Here is a 24,511-nt window from a genome sequence, read left to right as displayed (position 1 = left end):
AAAACAATTTGATACACAAATGAGTTAAATTGTTAGTCTTCCGAGACCTTAGGAGATATAGCGTTAGGTAACTGTTTTCACTATTGAAAATTTCGAATTATGCAGGTTGCTCGAAATTACTAGGAACGACATATTTAAATTTTAGAGGCACAATCAAGTCATTTTAATGGGTTGTGATTTAAAAACATGACCTTGCAATTACTATTTTCTTTCTTATCATTGGTAGATAACTATGCCACCCCAGATTTAGTGAGAAATTATGCTCATTTACTTTCCATGTGCCAATAAGCTAAATCAATGTGTAAATAAATATTCATGACATGATCCCCATGATCCCATTCAAATTTGTGTCAGTTCAATGACATAATACACTATATAAATTTTATTAGATTTTGTGAATTTGAATGTATCACCATCAATCTTATCGGCAGTTTTGCTATGTCATTGGTATCTGTTTTTTTATGATTCACAGGAATTTTACATTTGAATTTCATACTTTTTACATTTCTGTTGTACAGTATTTAGCATCTGTTAGTACACAATGAATGACCCCATCTTATCTTTCTTTATCTGATAATATAGTTTCCCTTGTAGATTTGTTTTCCTTATTTGTATTTTTATCTGCCCTAATTTGTATGTAGCTTTACAAGTTTTTATCTTATTTTTGCTGTAGGATAATAGTTAATAGCAGAACATAACAATGTGAAATGAAATATGTGGTTTCCATTTTAGGCAGATAAATACATATATGTAAAGCATTATTTAACCAGGACACCCTAAAATGGTGAAAGAAAATGCAGTACCTACTTACACTAAGCATTACTCATATATACCTTCCTTATTTGCAAACACAGCTTTTGTGTGTTGTGCACATTAGTGCTATCTACCTACTGTAAAATGCAGGTTCCTGAGCATTTGCAAGCAATCTCAATTGTTTTGTTAGGTTTTATTAATTTACCATTACAAGTTGACTTTAAGGATCCGGTTTTGTGTGATTCATAATAATGATTTATTATTATTTAAGTTAGTTTAAGTTAATGTTTGTTAAAGTCCCCAAGTATATAGATGCTCAAAAAGTGTCGATAGATCGCGTGGCTAATGTTTTTTTGGAATTTTTAGGTTACCTTTTATGCTCTCCCTCCCTAATTTTACGTATGAAAAATTTAATTTCTTATGATTCGTAATTAATAGTTTTTTTATTTATTTCAGTGTTGCTCTCAATCTGCTCACTGTTATGTGATCCAAACCCCGACGATCCGTTGGTGCCAGAAATTGCTAGGATCTACAAAACGGACAGAGAAAAGTACAATGAACTAGCCCGTGAGTGGACGAGGAAGTATGCCATGTGATGAGTCAGGCGTGACGTCAGCAACACATACACACACACATCGCCACAGCCCGGGCTCCCCCTCCCTTCCCGTTCCCATCCCATCCCAGTTCCCTATTCCAAAACCTTGTTCGTCTGAAATCTTTATCAATGACCTAAATTAACTCATCTTGTATAAATTGTCAACAGTAACTAGGGTCTGCCTAATTTCTGTTTTGTCCAATGATTTAATGCCAATAATCGCATCCTAAGTAAACACGTCACACATGTGCAAATATAGTTTCTGTTTATCTAATAAGAAACATTTTCTACATAAGAGAAAAAATCTATTCCGTTCAACATTGATGTGTCAGTAGATGTCTTATTGCATATTCTCATTTAGTTGAAGTTAAACATTAGTTAAATTTACATGATTTGAATAATTGTATTCCTAAAGAATTTGTACTTTAACTAGATCTAAATTGCATTGTGAAACTGTACAATAGCCATATGTTTAGGAAATGGAGCGTTCATGGCTTGCTACTGTCCAATTCACTCAGGAATATGTCGATGAAACGTATGAAGGGCTCGTAAGTGTTCAGAACATTTTGAGTAATATAATTAAGTGGTATTACAGAACGAGCTCGTAGACGAGTCGAGTGGGTGTTAATTTTTTTACTAGAGAAACACTTTTTTTTAAGTTAGTTAATGTAGCGTGCTACAGACCAGTCTGACATCCGTTGAAATGGTCAGTTTTCTTTCATCCACAATATTTTCAAAGGAAGGAAAGCGCTCCAGTAGCTACAACATCCAGTATAAATTACAGTGTATCTCATAAGATCATAAGTTACGATTAATCTAGATTTTTTCAATATGGCGTTCTTTATAATTTTATCTAATATATATTGTGGTTGTAAGGATACTTGCGTTGTGATTTCCACGAATGATCCTCTCCACGTACCATCCTACGTTCCTTGGGAAAACACGATCGAACAAACGCGGCCGGCCGCCGCCGCCGCGCCGGCGAGTGGCAAGCATGGTGATGTGTTACGTACGGCTACAGCTACAAGAGGAAGCTTTTGTTCGCTGGGTTCAACACAGGGAGATTAAAATTTAAAGCTTTTCAAATTGTAATCAATCAACAAGTTGTATTTTAGCTTCACTAAATTGTAAGAAACAATAAATTATTGTGTATGTAAATAACGGCGAGCTTTATTTAGGTCTTCCTGCGTGTGCCCTCTGCGGCTGTAAATAGTGACGTCCTTCGCGACAGGTGGACCGCTGGCGATGGAAATAACTCCGCCGTCCAAAACCGCGTTCAATTAAGATCTTATCGAGCGACGTTATCGCACTGAAAACTTCCAATTGGCTATTGTCTGACGTTTCCAAATAGACACATCAAATGAGGGTTGGTTATCTAAATGTTGCAGAATTGCAAGTTCACGTACTAAGTGTATTATTAGCACAGCCATGTAAATTACGAGATTAGGCGACTATTGCATTAATTTTTAACAATATTTGTGTATTCATTAGGTTTTACTGTTATTCAGTGTCACAAAATGGTAACTAGGTCAAGCACTAGAGACCTACTTTTGGTTACGCTGCTGTAATGACACCACCGAAGCGTTTCGGATTGCAGAGCATCCGATTTATTTTTACAGATAAGCAGTAATTTCGGCTTAAAGAAAAGAATGGGTTATTTAAATATATTTTCACAAATTTATTTTTGCCGCAAGTTTACACGGCCCGATTCTTATGAGTAATGAATGCTAAATCAAATAGTTTCTCTTGACCATGTAAAGAAAATATTGTGCTATTGTGGCAAAATTGCGATGAAAAGCGACAAAAGTATTCAGACTTTCAATGAAAGCTGGAGAAAAATATTACTAGGGAAAACCGTAAAACTAAGTAATAATAAATTCGAAACATTATAGACCCCCTGTTACAATTTATCCACTGATAAAATAGCGCCATCTCTGGTTTGTAGAAGAAGTTTTTGTTCTTGACAAAGGGGGGTTTCATTCTTATACTGAGATGTACAGTCGAACAAATTGAATCATGAATGACCCAGGGTGGAACCTTTGTGTTACTAATGTCATGTTGACATCTTATACTTTTGTCAAGGAAATCCTAGTGAAATTGATTATTAAAACCCTGACCCTGGGTCATGATTCAATTTGTTCGACTGTAGACTTAGAACTTAGATCGTGTTAGTGTTAGAAGATTCGCTTTGTATATTAATTAGAACAGGAATATTTTGGTGTTTAAGTAAACAGGAATAGTTCGGATGGTCTTTCGGTTAAGTACGCATCAGGGAATGATTAGGATCTGGGTTCCCGGTTCCCGTCTCCAATACATTTTCCGTGTGATCATGAATAATTAATGAATATTTTGATTTCAGTTTGTTCAACAACGATTAATTACGTTTGTCTTATTAAAATGAGGTGCAAAATTAACAACGTTTGGATTGAATATTGATACCAATCGGGACGTACTTCCGTAGGTTTATCTTAATCGCTGTTGGATACTTCACTGTTTCGTAATTTTATAGAACAAAAAAACGGGATCCAGGTATAGGTAGTTCCACCAGAATTGAAGTGAAATACACACAGCTACAAAAATAACTGATTGCTCAAAAGAGAAGTAATGAAATGAAGCTTGTAACGAATTCTGGTCACCTATAAATAGAATTAATTTTTAGTATAAGGTGGCCAGTTTTTACCCTACTTCCAGGTTGATTCACAAATCACAAGAGCTGCATGCAGGGCTACTACGAAACTCGGAAGTTCGTGTCGTGCGTCCTCTCACACTATTTAATACAAATTTAATACGTATGTTCAAAACACTTTACTATTTTAATATCGAGAGCGAGAGGGACGTTACGATACGAACTTCGGAGTAGCCCCTCTGGCATAAATGGGGATTGAATAGTGAATAATATCTTGTGTGTTACCTACCTATATGAATTCACTTCACACAAATGTGAAAATGTTAAGCATCAGACTGTCATTAATTTTTCTACAAAAATGTCTAAGTAATATTTGAATGTTCGTAACAATCCGTTCGTTACAGTCACGTCTAAAAGTATGTATACACAAAAAAATTTAAAAATATGTAGCCACACATTTTCATCATAAATATGTATCTATTACTGACACCAAAAAATTGTATTCATTAAACTGTTTCAGTATTATGTAATCACAAAATGCTTCAGAAAGTTGCATACTTAAATAAATTCCATTTAAATGTATCCACCTCGTAGGCAAAAATAAGTATACATGAATGGGTTCCATATACATATAACCACACCAATTGGCAAATATTTGTATACGCCGTTTGATTCATAAATATGTATCCAGACTGCAACAACAAACCTTGTCTGACTGGCATAGAATCGTAAGTTGTATATTTAACTGATTTGACAATTCACGAAAACAGTGCGGACTTGTCACTGCATACGTCTATCTCACGATTATTCTATGACGCACTTGACAGTCCTTAGATTGAATTGACTTGTAAATATTGAGTATTTCAGTTTAGGGTCATTCTCAGAAAGGTGCACTAAGCATTTTTTGTTTTTATTTTAATATATTGTTAATTGTTAGTGGTAGAGCCGCACTGTAGCCAGTTCTTGGTTTGCAGTACGAATGGGCGGGCTCGACCGGGGTAGTACCACACTCTCACAGAATATCGACGTGAAGCAGGAGCTGGCTAGTCATTCAGAAGCTGTCTTCTATAATTAAAATTACAATGATTAAAGATTGCAAATTATAGATGCTTCAGTGGATCTGTCCTCAGTGGATGACCCGAACAACTTGATCGCTTTGGCTTAGTCGATATTAATGACCACTCTGGACGTTTCCAAGTATTTGGTGATCTTGATGGTGTAAAAAAATTAAATATATCCATACCAAATTTCATCCAGCTCACTCCAGTCAGTTCATCCCCCTTTTCTCCCCTTAAGGGTTGCTTTTGGAGATAAAAACTAAGTACCCTATGTTCAGCCCTTGACAGTCGAAACCAATCGGTTTCGACGTGATACCGGAACAGACAGAGTTACTTTCAATTCATCACTCCATAGTATAAAACAAAGTCGCTTTTTTTGTCTGTACGCTTAGATCTTTCAAACTACGCAACGGATTTTGATGCGGTTTTCACAAATAAATAGTGTGATTCACGGTGTCTATGTATACCGTAACCGTGTTGTGCCGGAACGGGTCACCAGTATATAATATTATTTTAATGGAGTATGGATTCGTAGTATGTATGTCCCTGCCCGCATGCAGGTTACGAAAGAGACAGACATGTAATCTTAACAAAACAGTAATTCTTCAAAACGAATCAAAATATCAAATCGTGTTACATATTTATGAATCAACGGCGTATACAAATATTTGCCAATTGGTGGGGTTATATGTATATGGAACCCATTCATGTATACTTATTTTTGCCTACGAGGTGGATACATTTAAATGGAATTCATTTAAGTATGCAACTTTCTGAAGCTTTGTGATTACATAATACTGAAAAAGTTTAATGAATACAATTTTTGTGTCAGTAATAGATAAATATTTTGATACAATGTATGACTACATATTTATGCAACCTTGTTTTTGTATACATATTTTTAGACGTGACTGTACCAGCTCTTGTGAATTGGTCTGTACACATTCATACGGAACGCTCGATGCCAGAGTCCGACTCGCACTTAGCCGTTTTTATAAATGCAGGCATAGGCGCGGGTAATTGTTGTGTTATGGGAAGAAATAAAAGTACTAATCCAAATACAACTTATTTATTCACAAATTATGATTTAATTGCTTACTCTATCTGAATTCTATTGAGGGTAACATTGTCTTTACTAAAAGTTACCGTGAGCTAGCTTTTTTCGATAAGTCTTAAAACTTTAATCTTATCCTAAAAACTACTTCTATCCGTAGTCTTTGTACTTACCTACTACGAAATTTATTGTACAAACACACTATTTTACTTTAATTCAGTTCAGAAAATAATTTACAAAAGGCACAGGAGACTTGAAGCAACGATCTGGACAAAGCCACTACAAGATCATATTTATTTACTTAAAACTTTAGTAACAGTCTAATAGAATATACAAAAGATAAATACGTTAAAATAGTAATTTATAAGTCAAATTTTACTATATTTTTATAGTTTTACAGCACAAGGCACAGAAGTAGTGGTGGAAATAGACCTTCTTGGTCTACTCTTATCTGGCTGTATGGTTTTTCGTCCCTATGCCTCCGATGTTTGTACTTCCCCACCTGACCTTAAGACATGTAATTATAATTAATTATTAATTTAATTCGCCACCACACATGTCTGCACCGTAGTCTTTTCTTTTAATTTTGCTTAAACAGTTCTTAATTACCTGATTGTAAAAATGAGCGATTTAGACGCTACAGCGTCTTACATCAGTGTGCTGATGTAATAAAATAACAAATTTTGTAAAAACACCGACGTATTACAACTCTGTTGTCTCCATATTTTTGGCATTCTTCATCTTTTCCAATTGCTGGTAGAAGTCGTATTTGGCCTGATTCGTCTGCGGTTCCGTGGCACTAGAATCTATGGAAGGAAATGCTCCTGTTGTGATGAAATATGGTTTTTCGTTTGACAAGTCCTGGTTTACTGCGTTTTCGTCAAGTGAGTCTCGTTCCGAGTGTGAGATTTGGTCATCCGACTTGTACCATTCGTTTTCGTATGCGTGGAGCCAAATGGGGTTGGAGCCTTTGGAGCTGTGTTTGTTCGTGTTTGGCACGCGGCCACCGGAACTGCGAATGGTCATGTCCGATTCGCCTGGCGTCGGCGATGCTGAACAAAACAGATTAGTCATGGTTACAGTGAACTCTGTTTGAATGACATGGCAGTGCAATGTACGAGAGATTGCTGGCTTATAAGTATGTTTTGATAATTGAGTTGCCAAGTAGGTAGCGCGTGTAGATATAGGTAAGTCTCTACATTTCATCCTAACTATGCAATGACAAAACAAAACATACATTTGATATGGATAACGCACTAAGCAATAATTGTAAGTGGCTGTTTCATGGCGCATTCGTAAACTTTGAGATAGATAAATGTGATGCCGTCTTTATTCATTGGGACAAAACAAACGACAGCATCATCGATACCTATCTGTCACAAAATTTGCCAATGAGTGGTAAAACAGGCCCTGAAACTTCAATAAGATTGTATCAGCTGGGCTACTACGAAACTCGAAAATCGAAGTTCGTATCGTACCGTCCCGCTGACGCTTATGTCATTTAATACGCGAGTGAAAGGGACGGTGCGATACGAACTTCGATTTGTGAGTTTCGTAGTAGCCCATCTGAAATAATAGACCTTTCAATCTTACTAATCAGTTCACACCGCGGTCTAATAATAACTTCCGTTGATGCGTTTTTAGCAACATTTGTGATGGATTACAGATTCGGAGGAATTCCTTGCAACTAGTTTTTACTTAGCGGCGCTTGATCATCCATTCGTAACTCGTTAGCTCATCGGCCCTGCAATGTACGCGAATTCGGCTGTACCGCCTAGCATTGTCCCAATATACTTACAGTAAGCAGTAGCTGTGGCCGCTTTCAGCCGGCGTACGTAGTCCGCTCTTTGTGACAGACACATCATGAGCGACAGAACCAGCAGCACGGTTAAAAAGAGCGTAGTCCACACCAGCCAGAAAACTGTCTGGTTAGAGGTGATTGTGTCCGCTGTCAGTGGCTGGTATTCCGCCGGCTGTGTGTCCAAGACGTTGAATTCCTGAAGGAATACAATAATAATATTAGCTGCCTGAATAAGTACATACTTGTAAATAAGAACACCTGAGGAAACTGAATCGCGTACCCGCGTACTAGGGTGGATACGTTTCGTAACTTTCGATTATAGCCAGTCGGATGGAATTGCTATTAGACAAGTGTAGGCGTCTGCTTTATATGACTAAATGAGATAGCGTCTAAAAAATTGACAGCCATCAATACATGTAATGCTTTATAGAATGCCTTGAGCATTATAGGTGCTTGAATTAAAAAATATTTAAAATAACTACGAGATAGGTAAATTGTTTTTTACCCGACTGAGGTATATATATAAAAAAATTATTTATTTATTACATACACACAACTGTCATTACAAACATAAAATAAAATGTGTTTTTCGCTCGTATCTTGTATGTAGGTAAGTATGTAATGTTCTTTATTATCACATATCTCATACCGCTGGACGGATTTATACAATTAAGGTATCATTAGATTCGTCCTGATAACCCAAGTGTCTTTATTTGTTCTTCCACGCCATTAAGGCCAAGGATATAAGCTAGTAGTAAATAAAGGAATTACCTTGAACAAATCATCCAACTGTTCAATATTCTTATCAACTAACTGCAGCACCTGATTGACCTCCAAAACTGAATGATCTTGGCCGTTAACTAAATGCAAGTACAAATCCGTCTTAGTGTTATCTACGGAACCATCTTTGTTTTCATGCACTCGTAAATCATCTATATTGACCACGGACTCTGACACTTGCGCGAGTTTGTCTCTGAATATGCTTATTTTGTCTCTGACTTCGGAGGGATGGGCGCGGAGTACGAAGCGGACTCTCTGGTCCTCACGGAGAAGGTATATGAAGACGTGGGCTTCGTCTTGAAGTCCGCCTGTGTCATTCGCTAGCACCTGGGAAAAGTTTCGCTTGTCATTGTCATGACACGAAGGCAAAAAGGGTATTTGATTTCGACTGAATCGTTTAGAAATTAGTGAGGTTGTCTTTACGGTTTACTTGATTTTATTTCATCTAAAAACGGCTGTCATATTTTAGAACTGTCTTTTACTCGTTATTGGTGAGATTGTCTTCATTCCTTCCTTTTTTGTGCTCTATAAAAATTTACTAGCTATTTAGGTAGGGGCGCGTAATTAATTAGATATACCTACTCCAGCGACGGGAGGGGCAAACTTATTTGGCCACAACTTCCTCTGTTAAATTTTCCACTCACTGTATTAAAACTAAATTAATGTATATTCGCTATCTTAAAATAGGATTCAAGCTTTACAAAACAATATGCAGTTTTCTTACTTTGAAATCAAAATACCCCTTCATCCCCTTCTGGGGGTCAAAGTTGAGTGAAATGGCTCCAGTTTCCTCGTTGACTAGGAACGGGGACACGGCGAGATTCTCCAGGCCTTCTGTGAGTGTCTTCTTGACGTCACCTATTAAATAGTAGTTTATTTTTGCGTTGTCACCTTCGTCCAGATCTATGGCCTAAAAATATACAGAAGAAAATCAAAAGTGAAGATGAAAAAGTTTATTTGAGACACAGACAATAAATACATACATACATAAAATCACGCCTCTTTCCCAACGGGGTAGGCAGAGACAAATAATAGGTAAAGTACAAAATACTATGAAAAAGGATAAATTACTGTGTGCCAGAAATTGTTCCGCCTCAGCATAAATATAAATGCGGACTCCACGGGTGGAGTCAGCGCTGGTCTTCCAGCGAGACCATAATTATAATAGAATAACTAATTGATGAACATCAAAGAAGTGACAGAAACATTGAATTTATAAAGTTTGGAATGACTGAAAACATAGCAAATGACAACGAATGATAGAGCGTCTAAGTTGTGCGAAAGTGTCATACTTGTAAGCAAAATTGGGTATTTGCCGACATTTTTATCAATAATCATGCCCCACGATGGATTGGGGCCCCCTAGTCCCTAACCCATTACCAAACGATAACCGATAGCTACTCAACTCTTGCTCCGGCTAACCGAATGCAGCATGTTGTGCCCAGGGCCTCTAATAGGTGAAAGATGGCTCTGTCAATAATTCCTAGAAACATCAATGTCATACCTTTCAAACTAATTAAGAAAATCCTAGATTTCGTGAGCAAGCGTATTGCCAATAGGAGAATAAATATAATCAAAAATAAGCCGCGGGCAGACACTAGTTCAAACATAATAAAAATACCTTAACATGCATGAACTCGATTCCAAAATCCGCTTCAGTGGTGATCCCGCCGGTGAATATCTTCCTCGCAAACTTGGGCGCATTATCATTCAGGTCATTGACAGTGACGTAGACTTTCAGGGTGCTCACGGCATCCACGTTTTCTTGGTACTTTGGAACTGCTACGCAATCTTCTGTGGCTAGTATGGTGAGGGTGTAGTTTGCTTTCTTTTCGCGATCTAGTGGCCGTTGGGTGGCTAATCTGTGGGAAAGAGTTGGGAAAGAAAGACTATTAAGGCCTGTGGATTGACTATCTGCAGAGCTCTCTTAGACCATATGGGGGCCCTAGGGCACACAAGAACTTGAGGCCCTTTTGGAAGGTAAAGTAAAAAAATGTGCTATAAATCAGGGTATTATTACACACATTAAAAATATACATATAGGCAAGTAGGTATGATTAAGATACGGGATTTCTTTCGAGCAAAATGTTCTACTATATATTTGTCAAATTAAAATAGAAAAAAAGTGAATATATCGGCCTTCGGGGGGCCCCTGGGAGCTATCACGGGCCCGGGCCCTATGTGCCCTGATGGTAAAGACGGTATTGATATACGCTATCTGGCTGTCAGATAAATATCTGGCAAGTAAGAACATCTATACATGGACTGTAGCGCCCACGTGAGGATAGGGGGAGATAACATTCTAACGCCAGCGCCCTATGGCAGTGGCCAGGTGGGGGAGGAGGGGCTAACAGTAGACGTCCTACGGCTGATATGATGATTATGAAACTTACCTATGCGTATTCCTATGTAGCTCGAACTCTCCATCCTCATTTCCTTCCACCACATAATAACACACGGGCAGCACCGGTTCATCCCCTCTATCTATTTCATCCCTCTCTATCACGCTGGGTAGATACAGTTCTTCGTCATACATATTCTCGGTCAGATTGATGTGTAGACGTTTGTCGGGGAAGCGAGGGCGGTAACTGTCGACGTCTTGGATGTATATTGTGAGGTCCAAGTCTGAGCTTAGTGGTGTGGGGAGACCGAGGTCGTATGCTTCAATTCGTAGCTGTGGGTGAAAAGGGATAAATAAAATATACTTATGCAGAATTTGTTTTTAATATCATATGTCACAAAATTATGCCATATATTCTATATATTATAGTGAAAATATTGAGACATGCCACTAATGTTCAGTGAAGAAAATAAATAATTTGGTTAAGAATTGAATAAGTATAAACAGATTTTTTGAAAAATCTGTCTCTAAGCTGCTTTTCTCTATGTAGTAAAGTAAGTATGGTGCTACTTGCGTGTGACGTCACGTCTAATTATGTATTTTTCTGTCTAATCTCGAATTTTAAACCTTCATAACTCTGTAATATGTAAAGATAGGTTACAAAATTTTGATGTGGATTCCTGTTGTAACCCAGTGACCCGGCGTGAAGACGCGCCAGGCGCCACCCGCATCGCGCCGTTTCCGGTAACAGTCGGCGCCGTTCAAATACCATAGTGTAGTGTATTAGTGTCGACATAATGATGTGGGTTGTCACCTGGTGTCTCGGCGAGAGGTCGCGGCGTAGCGGCGCGGCGGTGCGCAGGGCTCCGCTGGTGGCGTGCACGCTGAAGGCGCGCCAGGCGCCGCCTGCGTCGCGCCGGATTCGGTAGCGGACGGCGCCGTTCGCTCCGATATCTGCGTCGATCGCGCGCACCTCTACTACTGTTGTACCTATTGTTGCGTTCTGAGAAAAAAAATTGTAGCATATGTGGAACTTAAATTATACACACATTGATAGAAATAAAAAAAAACGAAGAAATCGTTTTTTTCTTTATAATAATAATAATATCATTTATTCCATGGGACACATATTATGTTAGTAGTTGTTGCTTAGTTTCTAAAGATTAGTAGGCTATTTTTTAACTTTTGAAAAATGTATGTGAACACATAATTTAATTTAGTCGATATAGCTTTTTTAATATTTTTAGTAACAAAACAAGATAAGAATCATTGTGCAAAAAAATTTATTGTTTTTAAATATAAACATTGACCTCATTTTCAATTTATTTACTTATTTATCTATCGTAAGGCTTACAAATTACACTTACATATCATAGCCTAAAAGTGTCTATAGGAACTAGTTACATACATGAGTTTTTAAAATTATATTTTAATAATTAAAAATATATGACATCTAAAAGTAGAAAATACCTCGGGCACTTTAATGGTGACATTCTGCGGTGGATGCACAAAGACCGGCGCGTGATCGTTGAAGTCAGTGACACATAATCTAAGTTCCCCCCTCACCACGTTGGGAGGGGATCCCAAGTCTTTAGCTTCCACGGTGAGCGAGTAGTTGCCGAAACGATCCTTGAGGGACTGCTTCGCGAAGAGACGGCCCGTGTTGGCATCACCACCTACTTGCTCGAAGCGGAATAGCTCTGTGAAAGAGCAGAAAAAAAACACTAATATTTCAGATTCAGTGAATTCGTTCCTATCGTGGAAAGCTCTGTGGTTACACCAGTGAGATAGGCACACCTTTGGCCTCATCTGCACTTAACATCAGGTGAGATAGAGGTCAATCACGGTCAGTTTCATGTAAAAAAAATCGGAACACACGACTATTTCCGAATGCTGCCGACGCGTCTGAATTAATATATTAATCCCGGATTTTTAATCCCACGGAAAAAATGTAAACAAAGTTTCGTCATTGTCAAAGTGACATTTCAGGGGATTTCAAGGTATGGGTCCACTAGAAATGTTATATTAAGTTCTAGTTAGTTAGTTGCCATGTTTTTTTCTATTTTCGATAAAAGAGCCGTTTTTATGGGAAACAACTTACAAGTTGTCTTTTGACCGAGAAGTACTCGGACCGGAGTCCATCCTTTCATACAAAATGAACGAAAAACAACGGAAAACGTAACAATGTACCGCTCAATTACAATAAAAATATAACAACAATGTCGACAGTAAAAAAATAACAGAACAAGAGTCATGGAAAACGATTACGAATTCAGTCTCGAATGTTAGTGCATTGAGTGACGTCTCGCGTCAAGCGGCCCACAGCTTAAAAACCCGGGTGTAATACCAGGACAATAAATAAATTATGGATACGAAAACAGTACTCTCTTTGTAAATTAATATATCAAAGCGTAGTAAATGCCAAAGTAAAGATTTTCATCAGTAAATTAAAATATTTTATCTTGATTAAGAAATACAGTTTTTTAATGGGAAGTCGATTTCTGGCAAATGTAGAAAGAATAAAATATCTTGAATTCTGCAAATGTTTTTTGATAACGGCAACACCTTTGTTTACATTTTTTCCATGGGATTAAAAATCCGGGTTTAATAACATGCTTTTATTACATAAAGAAAATAGGGTACATTACAATGTATATTACACTGAGATGTCATATAATCTCCACGATCAAATTATTTACAGAATCTAGAAACAAAAGTCGAATAAAAATCTTAACTTTTAGATGCGATCTTCCCCTACGCTGTCTTGATAGGAAGGTGTGGTACGATCGAGGACTTTTAATTCATGAGCCAGCAAGGAACCTTTTCAAAGGAAAGGAAAAGGAAGTTAATTAATGCGATGTCACTATGACGTTTACCGTGAAATGGTTCCATGGTGGCTCATGAATTAAACTCCTTGACCGTACTAAGGTTGACTGAAGTAGCATGACAAATGCGAACGTTTCCGAGAAAATAAAGGGAAAAGGATGCACTAGGTACATCTTTACCGTACAATTTTTACATCATTTATTATCTTTGTTGATAAAAAAATATTTTTGGTGGTAAATGTCATAACACTTGGTGTTCTTTTTAATATAAACAAAAAAGCATTGCAATTTATAAACACCAACCATGTCCCTTGCCCCCCACGAGTGTAAACTGCACGCGTCCGTTGGGCGAAGCATTGTCGTCTGCATCGGTTGCCGACACAGCCACTATAGGCTCGCGGTGCTTGTGAAACTCGCTTATAGTGACGCAGTCGGAAGGCAGGTGGAGTATCGGAGGATTGTCGTTCACGTCTTCTATGTGGACACTGGAAAATAACAAATGAAACCAATATTATAAATGCGAAAATTAGTAGTGCTCAGCGAGCTATGAAGAGGACTATGCTAGGGCATCTGCTACGGGATCGAATCAGAAATGAGGAGACACGCAGAAGAACTAAGGTCACCGACCGACATAGCCAAGGGAATTAGCACGTTGAAGTGGCACAGATGCCCATTGGGGTCGAAAAGTTCTCGAATAGACACCGTGAATTGGCAGGCGCAGCGTTCACTGTTTCCCCATAGACCTCTAGTTACTTCGGTTGGAAACGGCTTGCATCCACTGAGAAGCTGCGGCTATAACCAGATCGTCCGTCTATCTCGTTGGACGTCCTACGCAACGGCTCTAAATGATTGGACTGAAACATTATTTTTCCATACAATCTATAATGTACAGTCAAGGGCATAAATATATCACGTTACCAAGACGTCAAAAATATCTATACACCTTTATGTCACTAAAGATAAGGTCGATGTATACATATTTTGATGCTATGGCTGTATAGATATTTAAGCTCTTGACTGTACGTCCGCCACACGTCAGGCTAGATTTCAGTCGCGTAATGTCGGAAGAATGTTCTAGAACCCTAAGCATATGAAACTGGTACTGATACTCACACGATCTGTTTGAAGGCGTTCCTGCTCTCCCCGCTGAGGTACCCGAACTGGTAGTTATCCCAGGCCTCCACCACGAGAGGGTAGGAAGCGCGAGTCTCGCGGTCCAACCAGTCCGATACTGTCAGTACGCCTGTGTCCGCGTTGATCAAGAACTTGCCCTGGACCAACAAGCAACTTAGTTTATACTGTCAATATCTACTCGCAGTATTTACGGCGCCATGCCACCCTACAAAGTATGTTTCCAGAAGCCTTATTGTGTCCTCTTGGATGGAATAGCAACCGTTTTCACCACTTCTTTCTGTCACACGGTATAAGACGAGGGTAGAAATGGCGAATGCGATCGCAAACGCCAGGGCGTTAGAGAATACGGCTTTAGGTCACGTAAAAAAATAGGACTACTAGCTTTTGCCCGCGGCTTCGCCCGCGTGGAATTCGGTTATCGCGCGCTGTTCCCTCGGGAACTGTGCATTTTCCGGGATAAAAAGTAGCCTATATCACTCTCTGGCCCATAAACTATCTCTATGCCAAAAAATATTTCGATCCGTCACTCCGTCTTGACGTTAAAGTCGGACAAACATACAAACACACACACTATCGCATTTATAATATTAGTATGGATTATGTTAGCGTCGAACCACGATAGCTGTGTATCGCTATCCACGTTCTTTACGTACTTGCATACAATTGTTCTCAATAGAGGTTTTTCAGAATCGGTGGTAGATTTTTTTTGACGTTCAAAGTGCTTGTAATAGCCTAAATTGAATAAAGATATTTTGACTTTGACTTTTGTGTCGTTTCCGCGTAGTAATGTGTTTCATGGTACGCGGTGTGATGAGCAACCCTGTCAGAGATACCAAACCAGTTTTGACTTTATGACGATAATTCTCTTTTCTTTTATACATTGACACGATTGATAATTTTAGAAACTATGAAAAAAGGTTGGTCATCACTGAGGCAAGCATAAACTTCATTGTCCATTTATCGCCTGCCCTGGAAAGACGTGTTGGGTCATCGTCTGGGATGGGTTGGATCCAACTGCGGACATCCTACGGCAGATATGATGATGATGATGATCAAGGAGCGGAATCTCATAGCAAAAATCAAATGTCACGAGGGATTGACCAATGTCTTTTATCGACTATTCCAGTTATCGATTTTACACATGTTACCAACTTTTAACATTATTCTGTAACATTTGACCTCTTTGATAAGCCACTTTCATCTCTTTATTAAAATAAATTACGTCACGTCACATTTGACATTTGATGTCGCTTGAGTTTTCATAAGTATTATTTTATTAGGTTCCCGTGTTAACCAAAATGGTTAATCGTAAAAGAAAAACGATTAACAAATGGATAAAGTAATATCCTTGTCTTAATTATAAATTATTCTCTTACTTCTCTTAGTTTAAATGGTGACAATGTAGAGAAAATAATGAAAATTCTTTGTTCATACAGACAAGGTGAAGAAAATATAATAAATTAGTACAGATATAGATTTCGATTCTGTTATTTTTAATGAAGGTTAGTCTATTGTCAGTTACACTGCTTAACATTTCCGTTTCGGTTTTTTGTTTAAATTGTATTTTTTTTTGGTAGCCTGTAGTGTCTCACTGCAGAACAAAGGCCTCCCCCATTACAGGTACAATTTCATTACCTAAAACATCGTGCTAACTAACAATCAAACATCGACAGTTGATAAAACACAATCCGTCTATCCCTCTTGACATTTGATTTTTGCTATTAAAATTCCGCTCCTTGATGATGATGTATGTGCGTCACTGTGTACTGGGTTTCAAGATTAGTTTTAGATATTTCATGCCACTACGCCTAGCGAACAAAACAAAGAAGAAAATCATCAGTGTACCAACCTGCGTGGTCATACGGTCCAGTAAATATGTTATCTTGCCATACTCGGCCGAGTCGGCGTCGCGGGCCAGTATGTTGGCAATGGTGGTGCCGGGTTCAACGTCCTCGCGCACTCTGTACTCGAACGAGCTGGTCTCAAAATAGGGGTTATTGTCATTCTCGTCTAGCACCTGGGAAAGAATAAAAGTAATAAAAGGTCATTCGTCATCATTTGATCATCTCGGTTCATATACATCTTGGGAGTTGGGTGCCCATGGCCAGGCGCAGGCTTCCTCTCAGAACTCGGTATTTGTAGTTGATGGTACACGTCTGAATACCAGGCATAACATAAATTCAACCGCATCTGATAGGTTAGTATATGAATATGCAAGTTGAAAGTGGCAACGAGCGGGCCGTATCGCTCGAAGGACAGATAACCGTTGGGGGAGAAAGGTCCTCGAGTCGCGACCGCGAACCGGAAGACGCAGCGTTGGCACGCCTTGGACTCGGTGACGATATCACGAGATTTGCTGGTAATCATGCAAGTGGCGAGTTTTCGTTCATTGTGGCGTTCTAAGGGCTCTCTTTGTTCAACAGTAGACGTCTTTCGGCTGATGATGATGATTGGTAGTACGAATGTCGACGGCACAGTATAAAAAAGGAGCAGTATTCCGTCTCGGCAGCGTCCTTGATATAATTACCTACGCCGGCTCGGTACACAAACGCGTGATAGGGCTGCCTACTCTACTAACTGTCACCTCTTAAGTTATGTATTTGATTTGATAATGTCACATGAAATTTAAAGTAGGGAAAGGATTAGGAGGTTTAGGAAATTATGGAAGAATTGGATTAAGTAGTGTTTAACAAAAATGCATTTTACGTTATGTTAATACACCACAAAACGTATTATCTTTTAAACGGTCTTATTTGGCTTCATAACTACGTATATTTTTATTTTATATTAGCTACGGAGAAGTATTTGCTTTATTGTTGAATTGAAGTTAAGAGTATAAATAATTCGCGTGCTGATAAATAACTTCAATAGATACGTTTTTATTATAATTATATTAGATGAATTTAAACATCCGTACACCGAACAATACTGTTTATATCATTGTGACATATTAAGGTCCGTAATAAATGCGCGGGAGTCCGTTCATAACCGCGGAGCACTCGCGACTGATGGTTGCCGAGGTGTGCTGAGAATTCGTGGCGCGTAGGTATAACTCGCAGTCCGGCCGTTTGTAAGAAGACGGTGTACTGCTCCTTTTTTGTACTGTGTCGACGGTGTGCAAATGTTAGATCCCGAGTTGCAGACAATAATGTTTACGCCATTGCCGGAAAAGTTACAGTGATCGTATGGTAAGGTCAAATGGGCAAAGACTTTTAAACAGTGTTCGATTTTTACCATTCTTACCGCTATAACCTACGAAGTCTATCAACGTACCTGTATGAACAAGTCGACGACAGCATATCGCGGCGGGACTCCGCTGTCCACAGCTTTGACGGTAACGTTGATCCACGCCTGAGTCTCGTGGTCAATCTTATTGGCCGCCACAACCTCGCCTGTTGCGCTTTCCATGTGAATCAGGTTCAGTAACTTCTCAGGGCCTGGAGGCAATATTGTGATCACTATTATACAAAAACCGGCCAAGTGCGAATCGGACTCGCGCACTCAGGGTTCCGTACAAAATTGTAGGTATTTATGAATATCCAGTCCAAATTTCAGTTCTGTTCTAGGTAAATACTATGAAAAATAAAATGTCGAAATTTTGCGGCATTAATCTGTCATTTCCCAGGATAACAGGATCAAAGGAATTTGGACACAAATTTGTGCCTCTGGGAGAGGACAGGTTAATGACCGCAACTTTTTTTAAGTTAAGTAGACTTTTTTTTCCCATCTTCATGGTACCGTGTTTTCGTGGTACGAGGCATGCAGTTGTTGTTAAGTATGAGACGGGTGGACGAGCGGAAGGAATATATTGCTATTTTGTTCTCGAATGTGCTACAAGTGTCGTTTTGGTCTTCGCGTGTTACTATCTGCTTACGAGTATACAGTTAATAATTCCTTGAAATTATCGCTTTATCGGCACAAAAATCGTATAATGTAATAGTAATATAACTTAAGAATTTCTTGGGTCCTTTAAAACGAGCAAATAATTAAATCATAAATTGTATTTGAAAAAGTTACTTCTTTTTTTTTTTTTTTTTTTTTTTTTTAATGGTATAGGGGCAAACGAGCAGGCGGATCGCCTGATGGTAAGCGATTACCGTCGCCCATGGACACCTGCAACACCAGAAGAGTCACAAGTGCGTTGCCGGCCTTTAAGGTAGGAGTACGCTCTTTTCTTGAAAACTTGAAGGTCATAGCGGTAGTTCTCTTCTGTTATTAGATATAATTTAAAGTTAACAAACCTTCAAGAAAATACGACATCGTCCGATTCTTGTCGGCGTCATCGGCGATCACTGTAGCTATATTGGCGCCGTTTTTAGAGTTCTCAGGTATGGACGTCCTGTAGAATGGTTTCCGGAACTTGGGATTGTTGTCGTTCTCATCCTCTACTATGATTGTGAGGGTTGCGGAGGCGGTTTGGCGAGGGTTCCCGTCTACGGCGGCCATGTCTTCTACTGTTAGAACTAGTTTGATGGTTTCTATTTTCTCTCTGTCTAGCAATCTGGAAGGGAAATTGAATTTAGCGCATTACTGGGAGATTTTGAAGTTGACTTAGATTTTTGTTGTGGAAATAGTTGTAGGTTGTATACAATACAAGCTCTTGTCTGTGGGGAGGAGCGCTGCTTATCTTGGAGCACAGGTTCTACCTATCTAGGGAGTAGTTCTCTTGTTATTGAAACTATGTAAGATGTAATACTTTTTTCAATAAAGCTATTATTATTATTATTATAATACACTGCAGCGGGATAGGCAGTACAGTGTGAACATTTACACAAGAAAAATTAAATTAACTAGTCAAAATACAGAGTTGGAACAAAATGTCTGTGGTCGATATGGTTGTCCTCTAAAGGTATTATTTTGCGAATTTCAAGTGTTTTATGTTACAATCAAACCAGGCAAGCAGGAGGTAAACGAGCATGGGGTCATCTGATGGGAATCACTGCCGTCCATGGACACCCGCAACACGAAGGGCACTACAGGTTGCCAGCCCTTTAATAGACTGACAGCTGTTTTTTAAAGATCTCTAACACTAGTATCACACACACTTAAATCACATCTATTATAAAAGACACACTCACTCATATATTATTAAAACTACCTCACCTGACAACCCTTAGCGTCCCATCGACTGCATTGAGGTCCCATAGCGCAGTGTGGTCATACTCGGTAGCGGGAACTAGCACGCCGTCCTCGTCGCGCGCGATACTAGCGTCCTTGTCTATCGCATAGCGCAACACTGGCTGGTCGTCCGGGTCGTGAGCCTGTGCCCGGTATATTAGGGTTCCCACCTACCGTGAAATAATTTTATTTATATTATTTTCTAGTGTATAATTGATGATTATTGTCCTAGTGAAGGGATTGGATTTCCAATCGGTTTATTGAGAAACATTAAGTTTTTTAGGGGTTTTGACGTGAAAAGACAGAGACAGAGTTACTTCCGCCTTTGTACAAGCATCTCAAAGTTCTCAAAGTGTCATTTTTTGTACAATAAAGAGCTTACATACATACATATTTTGGCATTTGCATAATAGTTTAGATTTAGATTTTAGATTATCGTAGTATTCGTTTATCGCTATCCCGCGGGAACTATACAATTTTCCAGGATAAAAACTATCCTATGTCCATCCCGGAAACTCAAACTATCTGTATACCGAACTTTATCTAAATAGGTTGAGCGGTTTAGACGTGACTGAGTAACAAACATCCAGACATCTAAACATCTTCACAAACAAACTTTCACATTCATAATATTATGTAGTAGGATTCAAGTAACGCAGAGCGTAACATACCTGCGTGTTTTCCTTCAAAGTGATAGTCCCTGGTTCCACGAAGACAGGCGGTTTATTGTTGACGTCTACTATAGTCACATTGACCAGTACCGCCGCGCTCAGTTGTTGATCACCTATCCCGCCGTCTAATGCCACCTAAACAAAATATGAGCCCGATCATTGAAATACATAAATATCGTATATTCGTTAAATATCTCCTTATTTAAGATATCGTCACTACTTAAAAAAAACTCTTACCTCAAAATAGATAATTTTTATGAGTGCACCTTATGAACATCAAGGTTCAATTTTGTTGACATATTGATTTTAGATACGAGATTTTTTCAATGTAGTGACGATATCTAGCCATCAAACTCAGGTAAAAATATCAATCGCAACACTGATAGAAAGTAGCTTAGTTCGCTTTTAATAATAGCTTTCCTTAGGTAAAACAATTTTAAGTTAAAACGTTTTCAATTTAGAAATTACTATGAATTTCAATGAAATTTCATAATCCCAGCCTATATAAGTACGTCCTACTGCTGGGCACAGGTCTCCTCTCAGAATGAGAGGGTTTGGACCGTGGTTCCCACGCGGGCCCAGTGCGGATTGGGAACTTTACATACACCATTGAATTGCTTCGCAGGTTTATGCAGTTTCCTCACGATGTATTCCTTCACCGTAGAGCTCGTGGTAAATTACAAATGTAATTTTGCACATTAATATCGAAAAACTCAGAGGTTTGAACCCACGATCGTCTGCTTGAGAGGCGATAAAACAAACCACTAGGCCACCACGGCCTAATGAAGTTTATTAAAATACAATGGCATTATTTTATTGTCTACTTACGACTGTGAGTGTATATCGGTTGCTCTTAGGGTTGGTCTTGTCGGGGTCCAACGACGAGCCGTTCGCTACGGAGACGACGCCGGAGCGGGAGTCGATCACGAACTTGTCGCTCGCTCCGCGCTGTATGCGGTACACTACGCGGTTGTTTGGAGACGAGCCGTCGCTGTCGCGGGCTTTTACCTGCGATATTGGGTCATATTAAAGTCGTGCGCATACATATAAGACGTATTATGAAAGAAAGAAGCATAATGACTACGAATAAATAATACCTAAGTCAGGAGGCGTAACATAACAAATTCCACACAAAAAGTAGCCATACTTTAAACCAAAACGACTTTTGATTCAAATACGAATCATTTTCGAGGTTGCAAATAGACGTGCTTGTTAACAATAATAATTCATTTATTCGTTCAACATAGGTTGGTACAAAAGATCTTAAAGCTACTTGAAGTATCACTACGTTGCAAACAGGTCGTGATGCATTCACACGCATCACATAATTATTCTCATCATAGTTACTTAATACGAGTTATTGCAATCTGTTAGAAATTCATTTATGGAATAATAAGCTTTTGTTACTAAAAAGTTACATAAAGTTTTTTTGAATTTATTGATATTCTCTATATTTGTTATGTCTTCCGGTATCTTATAATAAATATAAGGGGCCGTTCCCAATAAACTTTTCCGAAATAGAGCAGTGCTATGAGGCATTGCTCTCAATTTGTTTCCAAGTCGTGTACTTTTAAAACTTTTAAATAGATGCCAGTTACATTTCACAAAAATTACCACTTCGTATATATATAAGCAAGGCAGAGTCAATATGCGCAATGGTTGAAAGTGGGGTTTACAGGAATCAATATGGCGATTGGTTAAAATTCAGAAACAAAGCAGAGATTGGTTTGCGCGCGTGATGCAATGTCAGATGCACGACAAATGACGCGCAGAACACGATTTTTAAGCCCCGCCTACTAGGGCACGCAAGGCCGTTTTTCTAACGCAGTTACAATTCCTGACTTATTATTTATTCGTAGAATAATGATAATGAAAGTGAATATCATTACTGCTTTGAAATCAATACGAACTTATCCGACAAAATACGATGGCACGAGCTTACTGAAGCTAGTTGAGAAAGCAAGATAAATACGAACTTATTCGACAAAATACGATGGCACGAGCTTACTGGAGCTAGTTGAGAAAGCAAGACAAATACGAACTTATTCGACAAAATACGATGCACGAGCTTACTGGAGCTAGTTGAGAAAGCAAGACAAATACGAACTTATTCGACAAAATACGATGCACGAGCTTACTGAAGCTAGTTGAGAAAGCAACATAAATACGAACTTATTCGACAAAATACGATGCACGAGCTTACTGAAGCTAGTTGAGAAAGCAAGACAAATACGAACTTATTCGACAAAATACGATGCACGAGCTTACTGAAGCTAGTTGAGAAAGCAAGAAAAATACGAACTTATTCGACAAAATACGATGCACGAGCTTACTGAAGCTAGTTGAGAAAGCAAGACAAATACGAACTTATTCGACAAAATACGATGCACGAGCTTACTGAAGCTAGTTGAGAAAGCAAGACAAATACGAACTTATTCGACAAAATACGATGCACGAGCTTACTGAAGCTAGTTGAGAAAGCAAGACAAATACGAACTTATTCGACAAAATACGATGCACGAGCTTACTGAAGCTAGTTGAGAAAGCAAGACAAATACGAACTTATTCGACAAAATACGATGCACGAGCTTACTGGAGCTAGTTGAGAAAGCAAGACAAATACGAACTTATTCGACAAAATACGATGCACGAGCTTACTGAAGCTAGTTGAGAAAGCAAGACAAATACGAACTTATTCGACAAAATACGATGCACGAGCTTACTGAAGCTAGTTGAGAAAGCAAGACAAATACGAACTTATTCGACAAAATACGATGCACGAGCTTACTGAAGCTAGTTGAGAAAGCAAGACAAATACGAACTTATTCGACAAAATACGATGCACGAGCTTACTGAAGCTAGTTGAGAAAGCAAGACAATTACGAACTTATTCGACAAAATACGATGCACGAGCTTACTGAAGCTAGTTGAGAAAGCAAGATAAATACGAACTTATTCGACAAAATACGATGGCACGAGCTTACTGAAGCTAGTTGAGAAAGCAAGACAAATACGAACTTATTCGACAAAATACGATGCACGAGCTTACTGAAGCTAGTTGAGAAAGCAAGACAAATACGAATTTATTCGACAAAATACGATGCACGAGCTTACTGAAGCTAGTTGAGAAAGCAACATAAATACGAACTTATTCGACAAAATATGACGGCACGAGCTTACTGAAGCTAATTGAGAAAGCAACATAAATACGAACTTATTCGACAAAATACGACGGCACGAGCTTACTGAAGCTAGTTGAGAAAACAAGATAAATACGAACTTATTCGACAAAATACGATGGCAAAACATTATTCACTACATCTGTACAGTCACCAGCACCAATATATAACACAACAAAGCGAGCATAAATATCTGAATCTCGATGCGAAGACTATTTCCAAAGTCGGTAGGAGGTGTCAGATATTTACGCACGCTCCGCTGTGGCTGATATGAATGTGAAAAATGAGTTTCAGGGCTAAAAGAAAGAGTTCCACTAGATTTGCTTTCTTTATTGTTTAATAGCATCAACTGCCCTATTTACTTAGACCTACCTCCAAAACGCTGGTCCCTCCGGGCATGTCTTCCGGTATGGAACGCTTGTACATCATCTGCTGGAACAACGGCGCGTGATCGTTCACGTCTTGGATGTAGATCGTAACCGGTACCGTAGAGGATAGCGGTGGTACGCCGAAGTCGCGTGCTCGTACCTTAGAAAAAGTTATTTAATTATATTAAATCGTATCAATTTATACTAC

At 38.7% G+C, this 24,511-nt stretch overlaps 2 protein-coding genes across 3 annotated transcripts in view; one reads left to right on the top strand and one right to left on the bottom strand.

Moving 5' to 3' along the window:
• The window catches only part of eff (ubiquitin-conjugating enzyme E2 eff), a 6,066-nt gene extending 3,840 nt beyond the window's left edge, over positions 1-2,226 (top strand). Inside the window, exon 5 of the mRNA XM_074093613.1 lies at positions 1,210-2,226. Within this exon, the coding sequence (XP_073949714.1) occupies positions 1,210-1,349 (140 nt within the window). The 3' untranslated portion in view covers positions 1,350-2,226. The remainder of the gene's footprint in view (positions 1-1,209) is intronic.
• A 3,859-nt stretch (positions 2,227-6,085) lies between these two features.
• The window catches only part of Cad88C (cadherin 88C), a 47,943-nt gene continuing 29,517 nt past the window's right edge, over positions 6,086-24,511 (bottom strand). For both annotated transcript variants that reach the window (XM_074093611.1, XM_074093612.1), the window contains exons 12-28: positions 24,308-24,463; positions 21,585-21,764; positions 20,757-20,891; positions 20,071-20,255; positions 19,209-19,468; positions 18,241-18,404; positions 16,817-16,984; positions 14,947-15,104; positions 14,137-14,318; positions 12,479-12,708; positions 11,823-12,011; positions 11,061-11,341; positions 10,289-10,529; positions 9,392-9,577; positions 8,659-8,994; positions 7,885-8,083; positions 6,086-7,138 (exon numbers count right to left, since the gene is read on the bottom strand). In XM_074093611.1, the coding sequence (XP_073949712.1) occupies positions 6,789-7,138; positions 7,885-8,083; positions 8,659-8,994; positions 9,392-9,577; positions 10,289-10,529; positions 11,061-11,341; positions 11,823-12,011; positions 12,479-12,708; positions 14,137-14,318; positions 14,947-15,104; positions 16,817-16,984; positions 18,241-18,404; positions 19,209-19,468; positions 20,071-20,255; positions 20,757-20,891; positions 21,585-21,764; positions 24,308-24,463 (3,600 nt within the window). In that variant the 3' untranslated portion in view covers positions 6,086-6,788. The remainder of the gene's footprint in view (positions 7,139-7,884; positions 8,084-8,658; positions 8,995-9,391; positions 9,578-10,288; positions 10,530-11,060; positions 11,342-11,822; positions 12,012-12,478; positions 12,709-14,136; positions 14,319-14,946; positions 15,105-16,816; positions 16,985-18,240; positions 18,405-19,208; positions 19,469-20,070; positions 20,256-20,756; positions 20,892-21,584; positions 21,765-24,307; positions 24,464-24,511) is intronic.

The sequence above is a fragment of the Choristoneura fumiferana genome, chromosome 10 (assembly GCF_025370935.1).
Source record: "Choristoneura fumiferana chromosome 10, NRCan_CFum_1, whole genome shotgun sequence".
NCBI classification, from domain to species: domain Eukaryota; kingdom Metazoa; phylum Arthropoda; class Insecta; order Lepidoptera; family Tortricidae; genus Choristoneura; species Choristoneura fumiferana.
Note: the sequence above shows the minus strand (reverse complement) of the source record. Positions and strands in the feature narration are given on the sequence as shown.